Source organism: Gigantopelta aegis, chromosome 7, assembly GCF_016097555.1.
Source record: "Gigantopelta aegis isolate Gae_Host chromosome 7, Gae_host_genome, whole genome shotgun sequence".
Taxonomy (NCBI): domain Eukaryota; kingdom Metazoa; phylum Mollusca; class Gastropoda; order Neomphalida; family Peltospiridae; genus Gigantopelta; species Gigantopelta aegis.
Window position 1 is genome coordinate 25,460,746 of NC_054705.1, and position 16,303 is coordinate 25,477,048.

A 16,303-nucleotide genomic window follows, 5' to 3' on the forward strand; every position below is an offset into this window, starting at 1 on the left:
CTGGCGACCATTGTAAGCCTAGTTTTGCACGTAAACGTAAATATACGACAAAATCACAATTCTTATTACTGTTATTGTACAACAAATATAGTTAGAAATACACATAATTAATTTATCTTCGTCCTTAAAATGCTTCATCTTCCACAGTATTGTAAATTTCTTTGTGAAATTGATGCTAAACATGTGTAAATGTATACTCGATATACCTTCTAGTCACAGATGTCAACTTACAATGTTTTTTTAAATTGGCCCCTGATCATCACCTAGGAGCAGCCAGTCGTATGTCTTTAAATTGTTATCACACGTATGTGTGTTATTAGTACGTGTTATCAAAAATAATGAATGATGTTCTCACCAACAGATGTGTAAGTAACTGCACATTTTCATGACCTAATACATGTAAAGTCAAACCTGTGTTTATCAGCCGCCAAAAGGCCATTTACAGCCACCAAAGGGCCATTTACAGCGGCCAAAGGGCCATTTACAGCCGCCATAGGGCCATTTACAGCCGCCAAAGGGCCATTTACAGCCACCAAAGGGCCATTTACAGCCGCCAAAGGGCCATTTACAGCCACCAAAGGGCCATTTACAGCCACCAAAGGGCCATTTACAGCTGCCAAGGAGTGGGATGTAGCCCAGTGGCAAAATGCTCGCTTGATGCGTAGTTGATCAGTTTCCTCTCTAAGACTAAATAGCAAAATTGCCAAATGTTTGACATCCAATAGCCGAGGTTTACAGAAGCCCTCGTTTTTTGTCATATATTATCTATACCTCACAATTGTGAGAGATTCTATTAGTCCAGTGCTGAGATTCAGTCAAATTTATTTATACTCAACAAAATTACTTAAGGACCAAAAAAACAACAACCCCAGATTCTTTCATTGTAAGGTGTCAAAATTGTGGCATATTCTAAAACTTAATAGTTTAATCAACAATTTTGAATGAACAAAATGACAGTATCGTTAAGAACCAACATATAATGAATCCTAGCCAAATACATTTTTGTGTGTAGATTTTGTTAGTTCCGGACTCCCGTACTTTAAGTCTGAAGACTGTTAAAATCTTGAATTTAGACTTCAAAACGTATATAAGCATGGGCCCTGCCTGGTCCATTCAACGTTTAGGGCCCAGGCCATGAACTAACTGAATAATCAACAGCTTAAACAAGCCTTGTACTGGTCGACACATATGTTGCGTTTATTTGGTACTCATGGTGAATATTGTGAATTTACAAGTTCCAAATTGTGAGCACAACTTCAACAAATGGAGAGCGTTCAGGTGATGTATGTTAGACAATCTGCACTGTCACTCCAATCTGTCACACCACAACTCATAACTGAACTAACAATTTGTGTTTGTTCTGCCATTTTTTCCACAAGTTGTGAAGATTGAGACAGAAAAAATTCAACCCCAGTTTACAAGTTGTGTTCACGGGTTATTATGCCAAACGAATGCTCTTCACAACTTGTGAATCAAGAAATACGCTATTTACGACTTCTACTGAGTGCAGCATTAACAAGTCTGGTGAATGATCGACAGTTCTGGTTGTCAGGTCTCTGACCTGGGTTCAAAATGATGGCCTAATCTGAAACTGCATCTGACTTGGAATGACATTCTGCCCTCGGAGTGGCTGGCCACCTGCGCTCTGTGTGAGGAAGACGGATGTACGGGGCATCAGGTTTCCTCCCGCTGGGTTCATCTGGTGCGGCGGCGGTGGCTGGCGAACCATCGGGTACATCAGAGAGTTGGTGTTGGCGATCACCTGTCCGTGCGGAACGATGTTCGGAATTCCCGGCTGACCGGTCAGCACCTGTGACTGGAGTCGGAGCTGTAAAGACAGACAGTGAACAAATGAATGAAAGAATGAATGAAAGAATGAATGGATGGATGAATGAATGGATGGATGGATGGATGAATGAATGGATGGATGGATGAACAAATGAATGAAAGAATGAATAAATGAATGAAAGAATGAATGAAAGAATGAATGAAAGAATGAATGAAAGAATGAACAAATGAATGAAAGAATGAATGAAAGAATGGATGGATGAATGGATGGATGAATGGATGGATGAATGAATGAAAGAATGAATGAAAGAATGGATGGATGAATGGATGGATGAATGGATGGATGAATGAATGAAAGAATGAATGAAAGAATGAATGAAAGAATGGATGGATGAATGGATGGATGAATGAATGAAAGAATGAATGAAAGAATGGATGGATGAATGGATGGATGAATGAATGAATAAGTGAATGAATAAATGAACAAACAAACGAATTAATGTGTAAGGACACTCCAGCACAAAGGAAAAGCAGCTATTAAGAAAGGGAAGGAATATTTATTTATCTCCACTTCCACTCATTTCAAATATGGTGTCTGACATGATTATTTCAACATTTGGATGATAAGGACAAAGCATGTTGCTGTCATATAACTACTGATTTCCACATTATCACTGGAGAAAGATAAACTAAATTAATATTTTTTTAAATCTGCTCTCATATTTACCACCCCCCACACACACCCACAAACACACACACCCCTATAGTTGCTTTCTTCAAATGTTAAATGAAAAGTCTGCAATCACATAATGCTGGGATGAATGCAGGGATTTGTCCAGGCATGCCGCAGTACCGAACAAATTTGGCCTTTCCCAAAAGCAAGTGACACTGAAAATTCCCAAATTGATGCGAAATATTTTAAAATTATGTCTGTTGTAATAAATAAATTTAATAATGGTGCACTGCATCACAATGGCCTACACAGACTAGGGGCGGGATGTAGCCCAGTGGTAAAGTGCTTGCCTGATGTGCGGTCGATCTAGGATCGATCCCCGTCTGTGGACCCATTGGGCTATTTCTCGTTCCAGCCAGTGCTGGTATATCAAAGGCTGTATGTCCTGCCCTGTCTGTAAAAGAGCCCTTGCTGCGTTAGGACAAATGTAGCAGGTTTCCTCTGATGACTACGTGTCAGAATTACCAAATGTTTGACATCCAATAGCAGATAATTAATTAATCAATGTGCTCCAGTGGTGTTGTTAAACAAAACAAGCTTTAACTTTTAAACAGACCATCACAATTACATGACACTGTATGATTAAATGAAGCTGATATTCCCAATCCTATCTGACACAGGACTCTTGACAAAAATACTGAACAAAAATCCCTGGAATGATTGACAACTTGCAGCAATTCTACAGCTCATAATGTAAAACCCCAGGAGTACAGCTAAAAAGTTGTCTGACTCACCATTATCTGACTCACCATCGTCTGACTCACCATCGTCTGACTCATCATTATAATGTCAGACTCACCATTATCTGACTCAGCATTGTCTGACTCATGATTAGTTTACCCCAGCACATGTATATTATAATTATTGTTTAGAACATGAGTCATGGGAACTGGTATGTGTATCAGTCAATTTAAATTACCAATCATATTTACAATAGAGAAAACCAAATGTGTTTAAGAAGTAAACATGACGGCAAAAAGGCCATAATTATTTCTATTGCAGTCAATAGTTTTGTTGTTGTATACTGTACTGTATGTTCAGTACTGTACTGTTATCTACTAGTGTACTTTAGTGCACTGTACTGTTATCTACTAGTGTACTTTAGTGCACTGTACTGTTATATACTAGTGTACTTTAGTGCACTGTACTGTTATCTACTAGTGTACTTTAGTGCACTGTACTGTTATCTACTAGTGTACTTTAGTGGACTGTATTGTTATCTACTAGTGTACTTTAGTGCACTGTACTGTTATCTACTAGTGTACTTTAGTGGACTGTATTGTTATCTACTAGTGTACTTTAATGGACTACTGTTATCTACTAGTGTACTTTAGTGCACTCTACTGTTATCTACTAGTGTACTTTAGTGCACTGTACTGTTATCTACTAGTGTACTTTAGTGCACTGTACTGTTATCTGCACTGTATTGTTATCTGCACCATATTGTTATCTACTAGTGTACTTTAGTGGACTGTATTGTTATCTACTAGTGTACTTTAGTGCACTGTACTGTTATCTACTAGTGTACTTTAGTGCACTGTACTGTTATTTGCTAGTGTACTTTAGAGCACTGTACTGTTATCTGCACTGTATAGTTATCTGCACTGTATTGTTATCTACTAGTGTACTTTAGTGCACTGTATTGTTATCTACCAGTGTACTTTAGTGCTCTGTATTATTGTCTACTAATGTGTATTGTACTGAAGTATACCAGTATACTATAACATAGTTCTGTACTGTACTGTACTGTAATATTGAATAAACTTGCTCTGTTCTTGTACTGTACTGTACTGTATTGCTGTCTACTATATAGTGCAGGTCTACTAATGTGTTTTGTACTGAAGTATACTAGTATACTATAACATAGTTCTGTACTGTACTGTAATATTGAATAAACTTGTTCTTGTACTGTACTGTACTGTACTGCACTGTATTGCTGTCTACTATATAGTGTAGGTCTACTAATGTACTGTACTGTATTCCATTTCACTGTTCTGTAGTCTACTATACTGTGCTATTTTTCTATGTGCTATACTATAATCCACTGTACATTGAAGTCTTTTATACCACAGGTACCACATTGTACATGTAGTTTATAATTATAGTCCAATGCACTGTACTGTAGGCATAATGTATAGTCACCTACATACACTATAATACACACAGGTACCACAATGTACATGTAGTTTATAATTATAGTCCAATGCACTGTACTGTAGGCATAATGTATAGTCACCTACATACACTATAATACACACAGGTACCACAATGTACATGTAGTTTATAATTATAGTCCAATGCACTGTACTGTAGACATAATGTATAGTCACCTACATACACTATAATACACACATGTACTACATTGTACATGTAGTTTATAATTATAGTCCAATGCACTGTACTGTAGGCATAATGTATAGTCACCTACATACACTATAATACACACAGGTACCACAATGTACATGTAGTTTATAATTATAGTCCAATGCACTGTACTGTAGGCATAATGTATAGTCACCTACATACACTATAATACACACAGGTACTACATTGGTAAACAAATGATGTAAACACTTAACAAAAGTAAACGGAAGCTTTAAAAATGAAACCAAAGCTTCAGAGGTAAATAAGCTTGAAACTTTCAAAATAAGAATAAGCTTGAAACTTTCAAAATAAGAATAAGCTTGAAACTTTCAAAATAAGAATAAGCTTGAAACTTCTCAATAGGGTGGTGTCCAGTTTTACAAGAGACTGTTTGGTTTTCAGCTGTGATGATTCCTTGCCTGCATGGTACAGATACATGTAACACCATGCAAAGTTTGTTTTGTTTAACGACACCACTAGAGCATATTGATTTATTAATCATCGGCTATTGGATGTTAAACATATGGTCATTTTGACAAAGTCATATGAAACCCGCTACAGTTTTTCATTATAGTAGCAAGGGATCTTTTATTTGCACCATCCCAAAGACAGGATACCACATACCATGGCCTTTGATATACCAGTTGTGGTGCACTGGCTTGGAACAAGAATAATATGAATAAATGTTGTTATCCAGATTCGGGCATTTTCCTTTAATTCAGGCAAAAACAAGCCTGCCCCCTTACAAAAATGGAAGCCTATGAACAGATGGGTCAGTTGTGACCACCCACTTCAGAAGTACGCATCAACAAACAGTCTGAAAACAATTAACGAAAGTCACTGGCTTCACGGACAAGCTAGCCTACGAGGTACGTACCCAGGTACCAGCACCAGCCCGAAGTGATTTTGAACAACTCCAGAAATAGCGAGATACAATGTATATTATAAGTTGTAGAAGCATCACGAGGGGTATATGGCTTTTTATGTACCCTCTGTGTGCTCTTTTACCCCCTCGCCTTCAGCTCGGGGTAAAAGAACACACAGAGGGTACATAAAAAGCCATATACCCCGAGAGATGCTTCTACAACGAATTTATCTTGCCGACATGTTAAACCATATTGCCAAATAATCAAAATAATGCCAGACAATAATTGTTAACAATTTATTATTTTTCATTTCATTTCTACTTATTTTCGTGCTTATATCCAATTAAGGTTCAAGCACGCTGTCCTGGGCACATATCAGCTATCTGGGCTGTCTGTCCAGGACAGTGGGTTAGTTGTTAGTTGGTTAGTGGTTAGTGAGAGAGAAGAGGGTGTAGTGGCCTTACACCTACCCACTGAGCCCTTAAGGACTTGCTCTGGATTGGAGCCGGTACCGGGCTGCGAACCCTGTACCTACCAGCCTGTAGTCCGATGGCTTAACCACTGCGCCACCGAGGCCGGTACACACAATTTATTAACGGAGCCGTACCACGCGGACGCGAACGAAAGTAAAGTGTGTTTTATTTAACGACGCCTCTAGAGCACATTGATTTTTTATCTTATCATCGGCTATTGGACGTCAAACATATGGTCATTCTGACACTGTTTTTAGAGGAAACCCGCTGTCGCCACATAGGCTACTCTTTTTTACGACAGGCAGCAAGGGATCTTTTATTTGCGCTTCCCACAGGCAGGATAGCACAAACCATGGCCTTTGTTGAACCAGTTATGGATCACTGGTCGGTGCAAGTGGTTTACACCTACCCATTGAGCCTTGCGGAGCACTCACTCGGGGTTTGGAGTCGGTATCTCGATTAAAAATCCCATGCCTCGACTGGGATCCGAACCCAGTACCTACCAGCCTGTAGACCGATGGCCTGCCACGACGCCACCGAGGCCGGTCGGACGCGAACGAAACCACTTGCCAATGACAAAAAATAGTTCCATCGATAAACGAGTTTTTAACTTCAAATGTTTGTAATACGAAATTGTCTACATGCTTTTCCTCAATTTCAATGGCAGAGTGCGTTGCACATCGTTTGACAGCCATGTTCTGTTTACATTGGTAACAGACGACTGTTGCTAATTGCACATTACTACAATAACACCACGACCGTAATTAGGTGGCCGAGTTCAAAATTGCAGCTTTTAAACGTATTGAAATAGTGTATTTTATAGTAAAAATAAAATTAATTATGTAAACTTGATTGATTATCAATGTTATTTATAATCTAATTATTGCTTTAGCATTAACTGGGGTGGCTGGAAACTGTTGGAAATTACAGACGGGGTATAAGAGAATTTGGCTCCGCCCACAGGGGTATAAGGGATTTGTCCAACGGCAAACAACCAATGAGATTAAAGAATTTTACATCAAGGCGAGATAAAGCTACTATAACCACCTCATCTCTGTCACTAACAACTGGCAACTTATTATTAACCCACTGTCCTCGACAAACAGCCCAGACAACTGGCAACTTATTATTAACCCATGGGCGTACATAGGATTTTGAAAAGGGGGGTTCCAAAATAGATTGCACAGATATTGGGCATATATTTCTATGTTGAGTAAATATAATGTCAGATATCAATGTCAGATATATTAAATTATAAAAAAAGTGATCCCTCTCACTAACAACTGGCAACTTATTATTAACCCACTGTCCTGGACAAACAGCCCAGACATCAGAGGCTACTATAACCACCTCATCCCTCTCACTAACAACTGGCAACTTATTATTAACCCACTGTCCTCCACAAACAGCCCAGACATCAGAGGCTACTATAACCACCCATCCCTCTCACTAACAACTGGCAACTTATCATTAACCCACTGTCCTCACAAACAGCCCAGACATCAGAGGCTACTATAACCACCTCATTCTTCACTAACAACTGGCAACTTATTATTAACCCACTGTCCTCCACAAACAGCCCAGACATCAGAGGCTACTATAACCACCTCATCCCTCTCACTAACAACTGGCAACTTATTATTAACCCACTGTCCTCCACAAACAGCCCAGACATCACAGGCTACTATAACCACCTCATCCCTCTCACTAACACTGGCAACTTATTATTAACCCACTGTCCTCCACAAACAGCCCAGACATCAGAGGCTACTATAACCACCTCATCCCTCTCACTAACAACTGGCAACTTATTATTAACCCACTGTCCTCCACAAACAGCCCAGACATCAGAGGCTACTATAACCACCTCATCCCTCTCACTAACAACTGGCAACTTATTATTAACCCACTGTCCTCCACAAACAGCCCAGACATCAGAGGCTACTATAACCACCTCATCCCTCTCACTAACAACTGGCAACTTATTATTAACCCACTGTCCTCCACAAACAGCCCAGACATCAGAGGCTACTATAACCACCTCATCCCTCTCACTAACAACTGGCAACTTATTATTAACCCACTGTCCTCCACAAACAGCCCAGACATCAGAGGCTACTATAACCACCTCATCCCTCTCACTAACAACTGGCAACTTATTATTAACCCACTGTCCTCCACAAACAGCCCAGACATCAGAGGCTACTATAACCACCTCATCCCTCTCACTAACAACTGGCAACTTATTATTAACCCACTGTCCTCGACAAACAGCCCAGACATCAGAGGCTACTATAACCACCTCATCCCTCTCACTAACAACTGGCAACTTATTATTAACCCACTGTCCTCCACAAACAGCCCAGACATCAGAGGCTACTATAACCACTTATTATTAACTCATAACCACCCCTCTCACTAACAACTGGCAACTTATTATTAACCCACTGTCCTCACAAACAGCCCAGACATCAGAGGCTACTATAACCACCTCATCCCTCTCACTAACAACTGGCAACTTATTATTAACCCACTGTCCTCCACAAACAGCCCAGACATCAGAGGCTACTATAACCACCTCATCTCTCTCACTAACAACTGGCAACTTATTATTAACCCACTGTCCTCCACAAACAGCCCAGACATCAGAGGCTACTATAACCACCTCATCCCTCTCACTAACAACTGGCAACTTATTATTAACCCACTGTCCTCCACAAACAGCCCAGACATCAGAGGCTACTATAACCACCTCATCTCTCTCACTAACAACTGGCAACTTATTATTAACCCACTGTCCTCCACAAACAGCCCAGACATCAGAGGCTACTATAACCACCTCATCCCTCTCACTAACAACTGGCAACTTATTATTAACCCACTGTCCTCCACAAACAGCCCAGACATCAGAGGCTACTATAACCACCTCATCTCTCTCACTAACAACTGGCAACTTATTATTAACCCACTGTCCTCCACAAACAGCCCAGACATCAGAGGCTACTATAACCACCTCATCCCTCTCACTAACAACTGGCAACTTATTATTAACCCACTGTCCTCCACAAACAGCCCAGACATCAGAGGCTACTATAACCACCTCATCCCTCTCACTAACAACTGGCAACTTATTATTAACCCACTGTCCTCCACAAACAGCCCAGACATCAGAGGCTACTATAACCACCTCATCCCTCTCACTAACAACTGGCAACTTATTATTAACCCACTGTCCTCCACAAACAGCCCAGACATCAGAGGCTACTATAACCACCTCATCCCTCTCACTAACAACTGGCAACTTATTATTAACCCACTGTCCTCCACAAACAGCCCAGACATCAGAGGCTACTATAACCACCTCATCCCTCTCACTAACAACTGGCAACTTATTATTAACCCACTGTCCTCCACAAACAGCCCAGACATCAGAGGCTACTATAACCACCTCATCCCTCTCACTAACAACTGGCAACTTATTATTAACCCACTGTCCTCCACAAACAGCCCAGACATCAGAGGCTACTATAACCACCTCATCCCTCTCACTAACAACTGGCAACTTATTATTAACCCACTGTCCTCCACAAACAGCCCAGACATCAGAGGCTACTATAACCACCTCATCCCTCTCACTAACAACTGGCAACTTATTATTAACCCACTGTCCTCCACAAACAGCCCAGACATCAGAGGCTACTATAACCACCTCATCCCTCTCACTAACAACTGGCAACTTATTATTAACCCACTGTCCTCCACAAACAGCCCAGACATCAGAGGCTACTATAACCACCTCATCCCTCTCACTAACAACTGGCAACTTATTATTAACCCACTGTCCTCCACAAACAGCCCAGACATCAGAGGCTACTATAACCACCTCATCCCTCTCACTAACAACTGGCAACTTATTATTAACCCACTGTCCTCCACAAACAGCCCAGACATCAGAGGCTACTATAACCACCTCATCTCTCTCACTAACAACTGGCAACTTATTATTAACCCACTGTCCTCCACAAACAGCCCAGACATCAGAGGCTACTATAACCACCTCATCCCTCTCACTAACAACTGGCAACTTATTATTAACCCACTGTCCTCCACAAACAGCCCAGACATCAGAGGCTACTATAACCACCTCATCCCTCTCACTAACAACTGGCAACTTATTATTAACCCACTGTCCTCCACAAACAGCCCAGACATCAGAGGCTACTATAACCACCTCATCCCTCTCACTAACAACTGGCAACTTATTATTAACCCACTGTCCTCCACAAACAGCCCAGACATCAGAGGCTACTATAACCACCTCATCCCTCTCACTAACAACTGGCAACTTATTATTAACCCACTGTCCTCCACAAACAGCCCAGACATCAGAGGCTACTATAACCACCTCATCCCTCTCACTAACAACTGGCAACTTATTATTAACCCACTGTCCTCCACAAACAGCCCAGACATCAGAGGCTACTATAACCACCTCATCCCTCTCACTAACAACTGGCAACTTATTATTAACCCACTGTCCTCCACAAACAGCCCAGACATCAGAGGCTACTATAACCACCTCATCTCTCTCACTAACAACTGGCAACTTATTATTAACCCACTGTCCTCCACAAACAGCCCAGACATCAGAGGCTACTATAACCACCTCATCTCTCTCACTAACAACTGGCAACTTATTATTAACCCACTGTCCTCCACAAACAGCCCAGACATCAGAGGCTACTATAACCACCTCATCCCTCTCACTAACAACTGGCAACTTATTATTAACCCACTGTCCTCCACAAACAGCCCAGACATCAGAGGCTACTATAACCACCTCATCCCTCTCACTAACAACTGGCAACTTATTATTAACCCACTGTCCTCCACAAACAGCCCAGACATCAGAGGCTACTATAACCACCTCATCCCTCTCACTAACAACTGGCAACTTATTATTAACCCACTGTCCTCCACAAACAGCCCAGACATCAGAGGCTACTATAACCACCTCATCCCTCTCACTAACAACTGGCAACTTATTATTAACCCACTGTCCTCCACAAACAGCCCAGACATCAGAGGCTACTATAACCACCTCATCCCTCTCACTAACAACTGGCAACTTATTATTAACCCACTGTCCTCCACAAACAGCCCAGACATCAGAGGCTACTATAACCACCTCATCTCTCTCACTAACAACTGGCAACTTATTATTAACCCACTGTCCTCCACAAACAGCCCAGACATCAGAGGCTACTATAACCACCTCATCCCTCTCACTAACAACTGGCAACTTATTATTAACCCACTGTCCTCCACAAACAGCCCAGACATCAGAGGCTACTATAACCACCTCATCCCTCTCACTAACAACTGGCAACTTATTATTAACCCACTGTCCTCCACAAACAGCCCAGACATCAGAGGCTACTATAACCACCTCATCCCTCTCACTAACAACTGGCAACTTATTATTAACCCACTGTCCTCCACAAACAGCCCAGACATCAGAGGCTACTATAACCACCTCATCCCTCTCACTAACAACTGGCAACTTATTATTAACCCACTGTCCTCCACAAACAGCCCAGACATCAGAGGCTACTATAACCACCTCATCCCTCTCACTAACAACTGGCAACTTATTATTAACCCACTGTCCTCCACAAACAGCCCAGACATCAGAGGCTACTATAACCACCTCATCATCCTCTCTCACTAACAACTGGCAACTTATTATTAACCCACTGTCCTCCACAAACAGCCCAGACATCAGAGGCTACTATAACCACCTCATCCCTCTCACTAACAACTGGCAACTTATTATTAACCCACTGTCCTCCACAAACAGCCCAGACATCAGAGGCTACTATAACCACCTCATCCCTCTCACTAACAACTGGCAACTTATTATTAACCCACTGTCCTCCACAAACAGCCCAGACATCAGAGGCTACTATAACCACCTCATCTCTCTCACTAACAACTGGCAACTTATTATTAACCCACTGTCCTCCACAAACAGCCCAGACATCAGAGGCTACTATAACCACCTCATCCCTCTCACTAACAACTGGCAACTTATTATTAACCCACTGTCCTCCACAAACAGCCCAGACATCAGAGGCTACTATAACCACCTCATCCCTCTCACTAACAACTGGCAACTTATTATTAACCCACTGTCCTCGACAAACAGCCCAGACATCAGAGGCTACTATAACCACCTCATCCCTCTCACTAACAACTGGCAACTTATTATTAACCCACTGTCCTCCACAAACAGCCCAGACATCAGAGGCTACTATAACCACCTCATCCCTCTCACTAACAACTGGCAACTTATTATTAACCCACTGTCCTCCACAAACAGCCCAGACATCAGAGGCTACTATAACCACCTCATCTCTCTCACTAACAACTGGCAACTTATTATTAACCCACTGTCCTCCACAAACAGCCCAGACATCAGAGGCTACTATAACCACCTCATCCCTCTCACTAACAACTGGCAACTTATTATTAACCCACTGTCCTCCACAAACAGCCCAGACATCAGAGGCTACTATAACCACCTCATCCCTCTCACTAACAACTGGCAACTTATTATTAACCCACTGTCCTCCACAAACAGCCCAGACATCAGAGGCTACTATAACCACCTCATCCCTCTCACTAACAACTGGCAACTTATTATTAACCCACTGTCCTCCACAAACAGCCCAGACATCAGAGGCTACTATAACCACCTCATCCCTCTCACTAACAACTGGCAACTTATTATTAACCCACTGTCCTCCACAAACAGCCCAGACATCAGAGGCTACTATCCACAAACAGCCCAGACATCAGAGGCTACATAACCACCTCATCCCTCTCACTAACAACTGGCAACTTATTATTAACCCACTGTCCTCCACAAACAGCCCAGACATCAGAGGCTACTATAACCACCTCATCCCTCTCACTAACAACTGGCAACTTATTATTAACCCACTGTCCTCCACAAACAGCCCAGACATCAGAGGCTACTATAACCACCTCATCCCTCTCACTAACAACTGGCAACTTATTATTAACCCACTGTCCTCCACAAACAGCCCAGACATCAGAGGCTACTATAACCACCTCATCCCTCTCACTAACAACTGGCAACTTATTATTAACCCACTGTCCTCCACAAACAGCCCAGACATCAGAGGCTACTATAACCACCTCATCCCTCTCACTAACAACTGGCAACTTATTATTAACCCACTGTCCTCCACAAACAGCCCAGACATCAGAGGCTACTATAACCACCTCATCTCTCTCACTAACAACTGGCAACTTATTATTAACCCACTGTCCTCCACAAACAGCCCAGACATCAGAGGCTACTATAACCACCTCATCCCTCTCACTAACAACTGGCAACTTATTATTAACCCACTGTCCTCCACAAACAGCCCAGACATCAGAGGCTACTATAACCACCTCATCCCTCTCACTAACAACTGGCAACTTATTATTAACCCACTGTCCTCCACAAACAGCCCAGACATCAGAGGCTACTATAACCACCTCATCCCTCTCACTAACAACTGGCAACTTATTATTAACCCACTGTCCTCCACAAACAGCCCAGACATCAGAGGCTACTATAACCACCTCATCCCTCTCACTAACAACTGGCAACTTATTATTAACCCACTGTCCTCCACAAACAGCCCAGACATCAGAGGCTACTATAACCACCTCATCCCTCTCACTAACAACTGGCAACTTATTATTAACCCACTGTCCTCCACAAACAGCCCAGACATCAGAGGCTACTATAACCACCTCATCCTCTCACTAACAACTGGCAACTTATTATTAACCCACTGTCCTCCACAAACAGCCCAGACATCAGAGGCTACTATAACCACCTCATCCCTCTCACTAACAACTGGCAACTTATTATTAACCCACTGTCCTCCACAAACAGCCCAGACATCAGAGGCTACTATAACCACCTCATCCCTCTCACTAACAACTGGCAACTTATTATTAACCCACTGTCCTCCACAAACAGCCCAGACATCAGAGGCTACTATAACCACCTCATCCCTCTCACTAACAACTGGCAACTTATTATTAACCCACTGTCCTCCACAAACAGCCCAGACATCAGAGGCTACTATAACCACCTCATCCCTCTCACTAACAACTGGCAACTTATTATTAACCCACTGTCCTCCACAAACAGCCCAGACATCAGAGGCTACTATAACCACCTCATCCCTCTCACTAACAACTGGCAACTTATTATTAACCCACTGTCCTCCACAAACAGCCCAGACATCAGAGGCTACTATAACCACCTCATCCCTCTCACTAACAACTGGCAACTTATTATTAACCCACTGTCCTCCACAAACAGCCCAGACATCAGAGGCTACTATAACCACCTCATCTCTCTCACTAACAACTGGCAACTTATTATTAACCCACTGTCCTCCACAAACAGCCCAGACATCAGAGGCTACTATAACCACCTCATCCCTCTCACTAACAACTGGCAACTTATTATTAACCCACTGTCCTCCACAAACAGCCCAGACATCAGAGGCTACTATAACCACCTCATCTCTCTCACTAACAACTGGCAACTTATTATTAACCCACTGTCCTCCACAAACAGCCCAGACATCAGAGGCTACTATAACCACCTCATCCCTCTCACTAACAACTGGCAACTTATTATTAACCCACTGTCCTCCACAAACAGCCCAGACATCAGAGGCTACTATAACCACCTCATCCCTCTCACTAACAACTGGCAACTTATTATTAACCCACTGTCCTCCACAAACAGCCCAGACATCAGAGGCTACTATAACCACCTCATCCCTCTCACTAACAACTGGCAACTTATTATTAACCCACTGTCCTCCACAAACAGCCCAGACATCAGAGGCTACTATAACCACCTCATCCCTCTCACTAACAACTGGCAACTTATTATTAACCCACTGTCCTCCACAAACAGCCCAGACATCAGAGGCTACTATAACCACCTCATCTCTCTCACTAACAACTGGCAACTTATTATTAACCCACTGTCCTCGACAAACAGCCCAGACATCAGAGGCTACTATAACCACCTCATCCCTCTCACTAACAACTGGCAACTTATTATTAACCCACTGTCCTCCACAAACAGCCCAGACATCAGAGGCTACTATAACCACCTCATCCCTCTCACTAACAACTGGCAACTTATTATTAACCCACTGTCCTCCACAAACAGCCCAGACATCAGAGGCTACTATAACCACCTCATCCCTCTCACTAACAACTGGCAACTTATTATTAACCCACTGTCCTCCACAAACAGCCCAGACATCAGAGGCTACTATAACCACCTCATCCCTCTCACTAACAACTGGCAACTTATTATTAACCCACTGTCCTCCACAAACAGCCCAGACATCAGAGGCTACTATAACCACCTCATCCCTCTCACTAACAACTGGCAACTTATTATTAACCCACTGTCCTCCACAAACAGCCCAGACATCAGAGGCTACTATAACCACCTCATCCCTCTCACTAACAACTGGCAACTTATTATTAACCCACTGTCCTCCACAAACAGCCCAGACATCAGAGGCTACTATAACCACCTCATCCCTCTCACTAACAACTGGCAACTTATTATTAACCCACTGTCCTCCACAAACAGCCCAGACATCAGAGGCTACTATAACCACCTCATCTCTCTCACTAACAACTGGCAACTTATTATTAACCCACTGTCCTCGACAAACAGCCCAGACATCAGAGGCTACTATAACCACCTCATCCCTCTCACTAACAACTGGCAACTTATTATTAACCCACTGTCCTCCACAAACAGCCCAGACATCAGAGGCTACTATAACCACCTCATCCCTCTCACTAACAACTGGCAACTTATTATTAACCCACTGTCCTCCACAAACAGCCCAGACATCAGAGGCTACTATAACCACCTCATCCCTCTCACTAACAACTGGCAACTTATTATTAACCCACTGTCCTCGACAAACAGCCCAGACATCAGA

General features: G+C 42.4%; 1 protein-coding gene across 4 annotated transcripts in view; it reads right to left on the bottom strand.

The window, feature by feature from the left end:
• Positions 1–910: 910 nt before the first annotated feature.
• The window catches only part of LOC121376912 (protein kinase C-binding protein 1-like), a 113,706-nt gene continuing 98,313 nt past the window's right edge, over positions 911–16,303 (bottom strand). For all 4 annotated transcript variants that reach the window (XM_041504703.1, XM_041504702.1, XM_041504705.1 and 1 more), the window contains one exon: positions 911–1,828. In XM_041504703.1, coding sequence (XP_041360637.1) covers positions 1,568–1,828 — 261 coding nt within the window. In that variant the 3' untranslated portion in view covers positions 911–1,567. The remainder of the gene's footprint in view (positions 1,829–16,303) is intronic.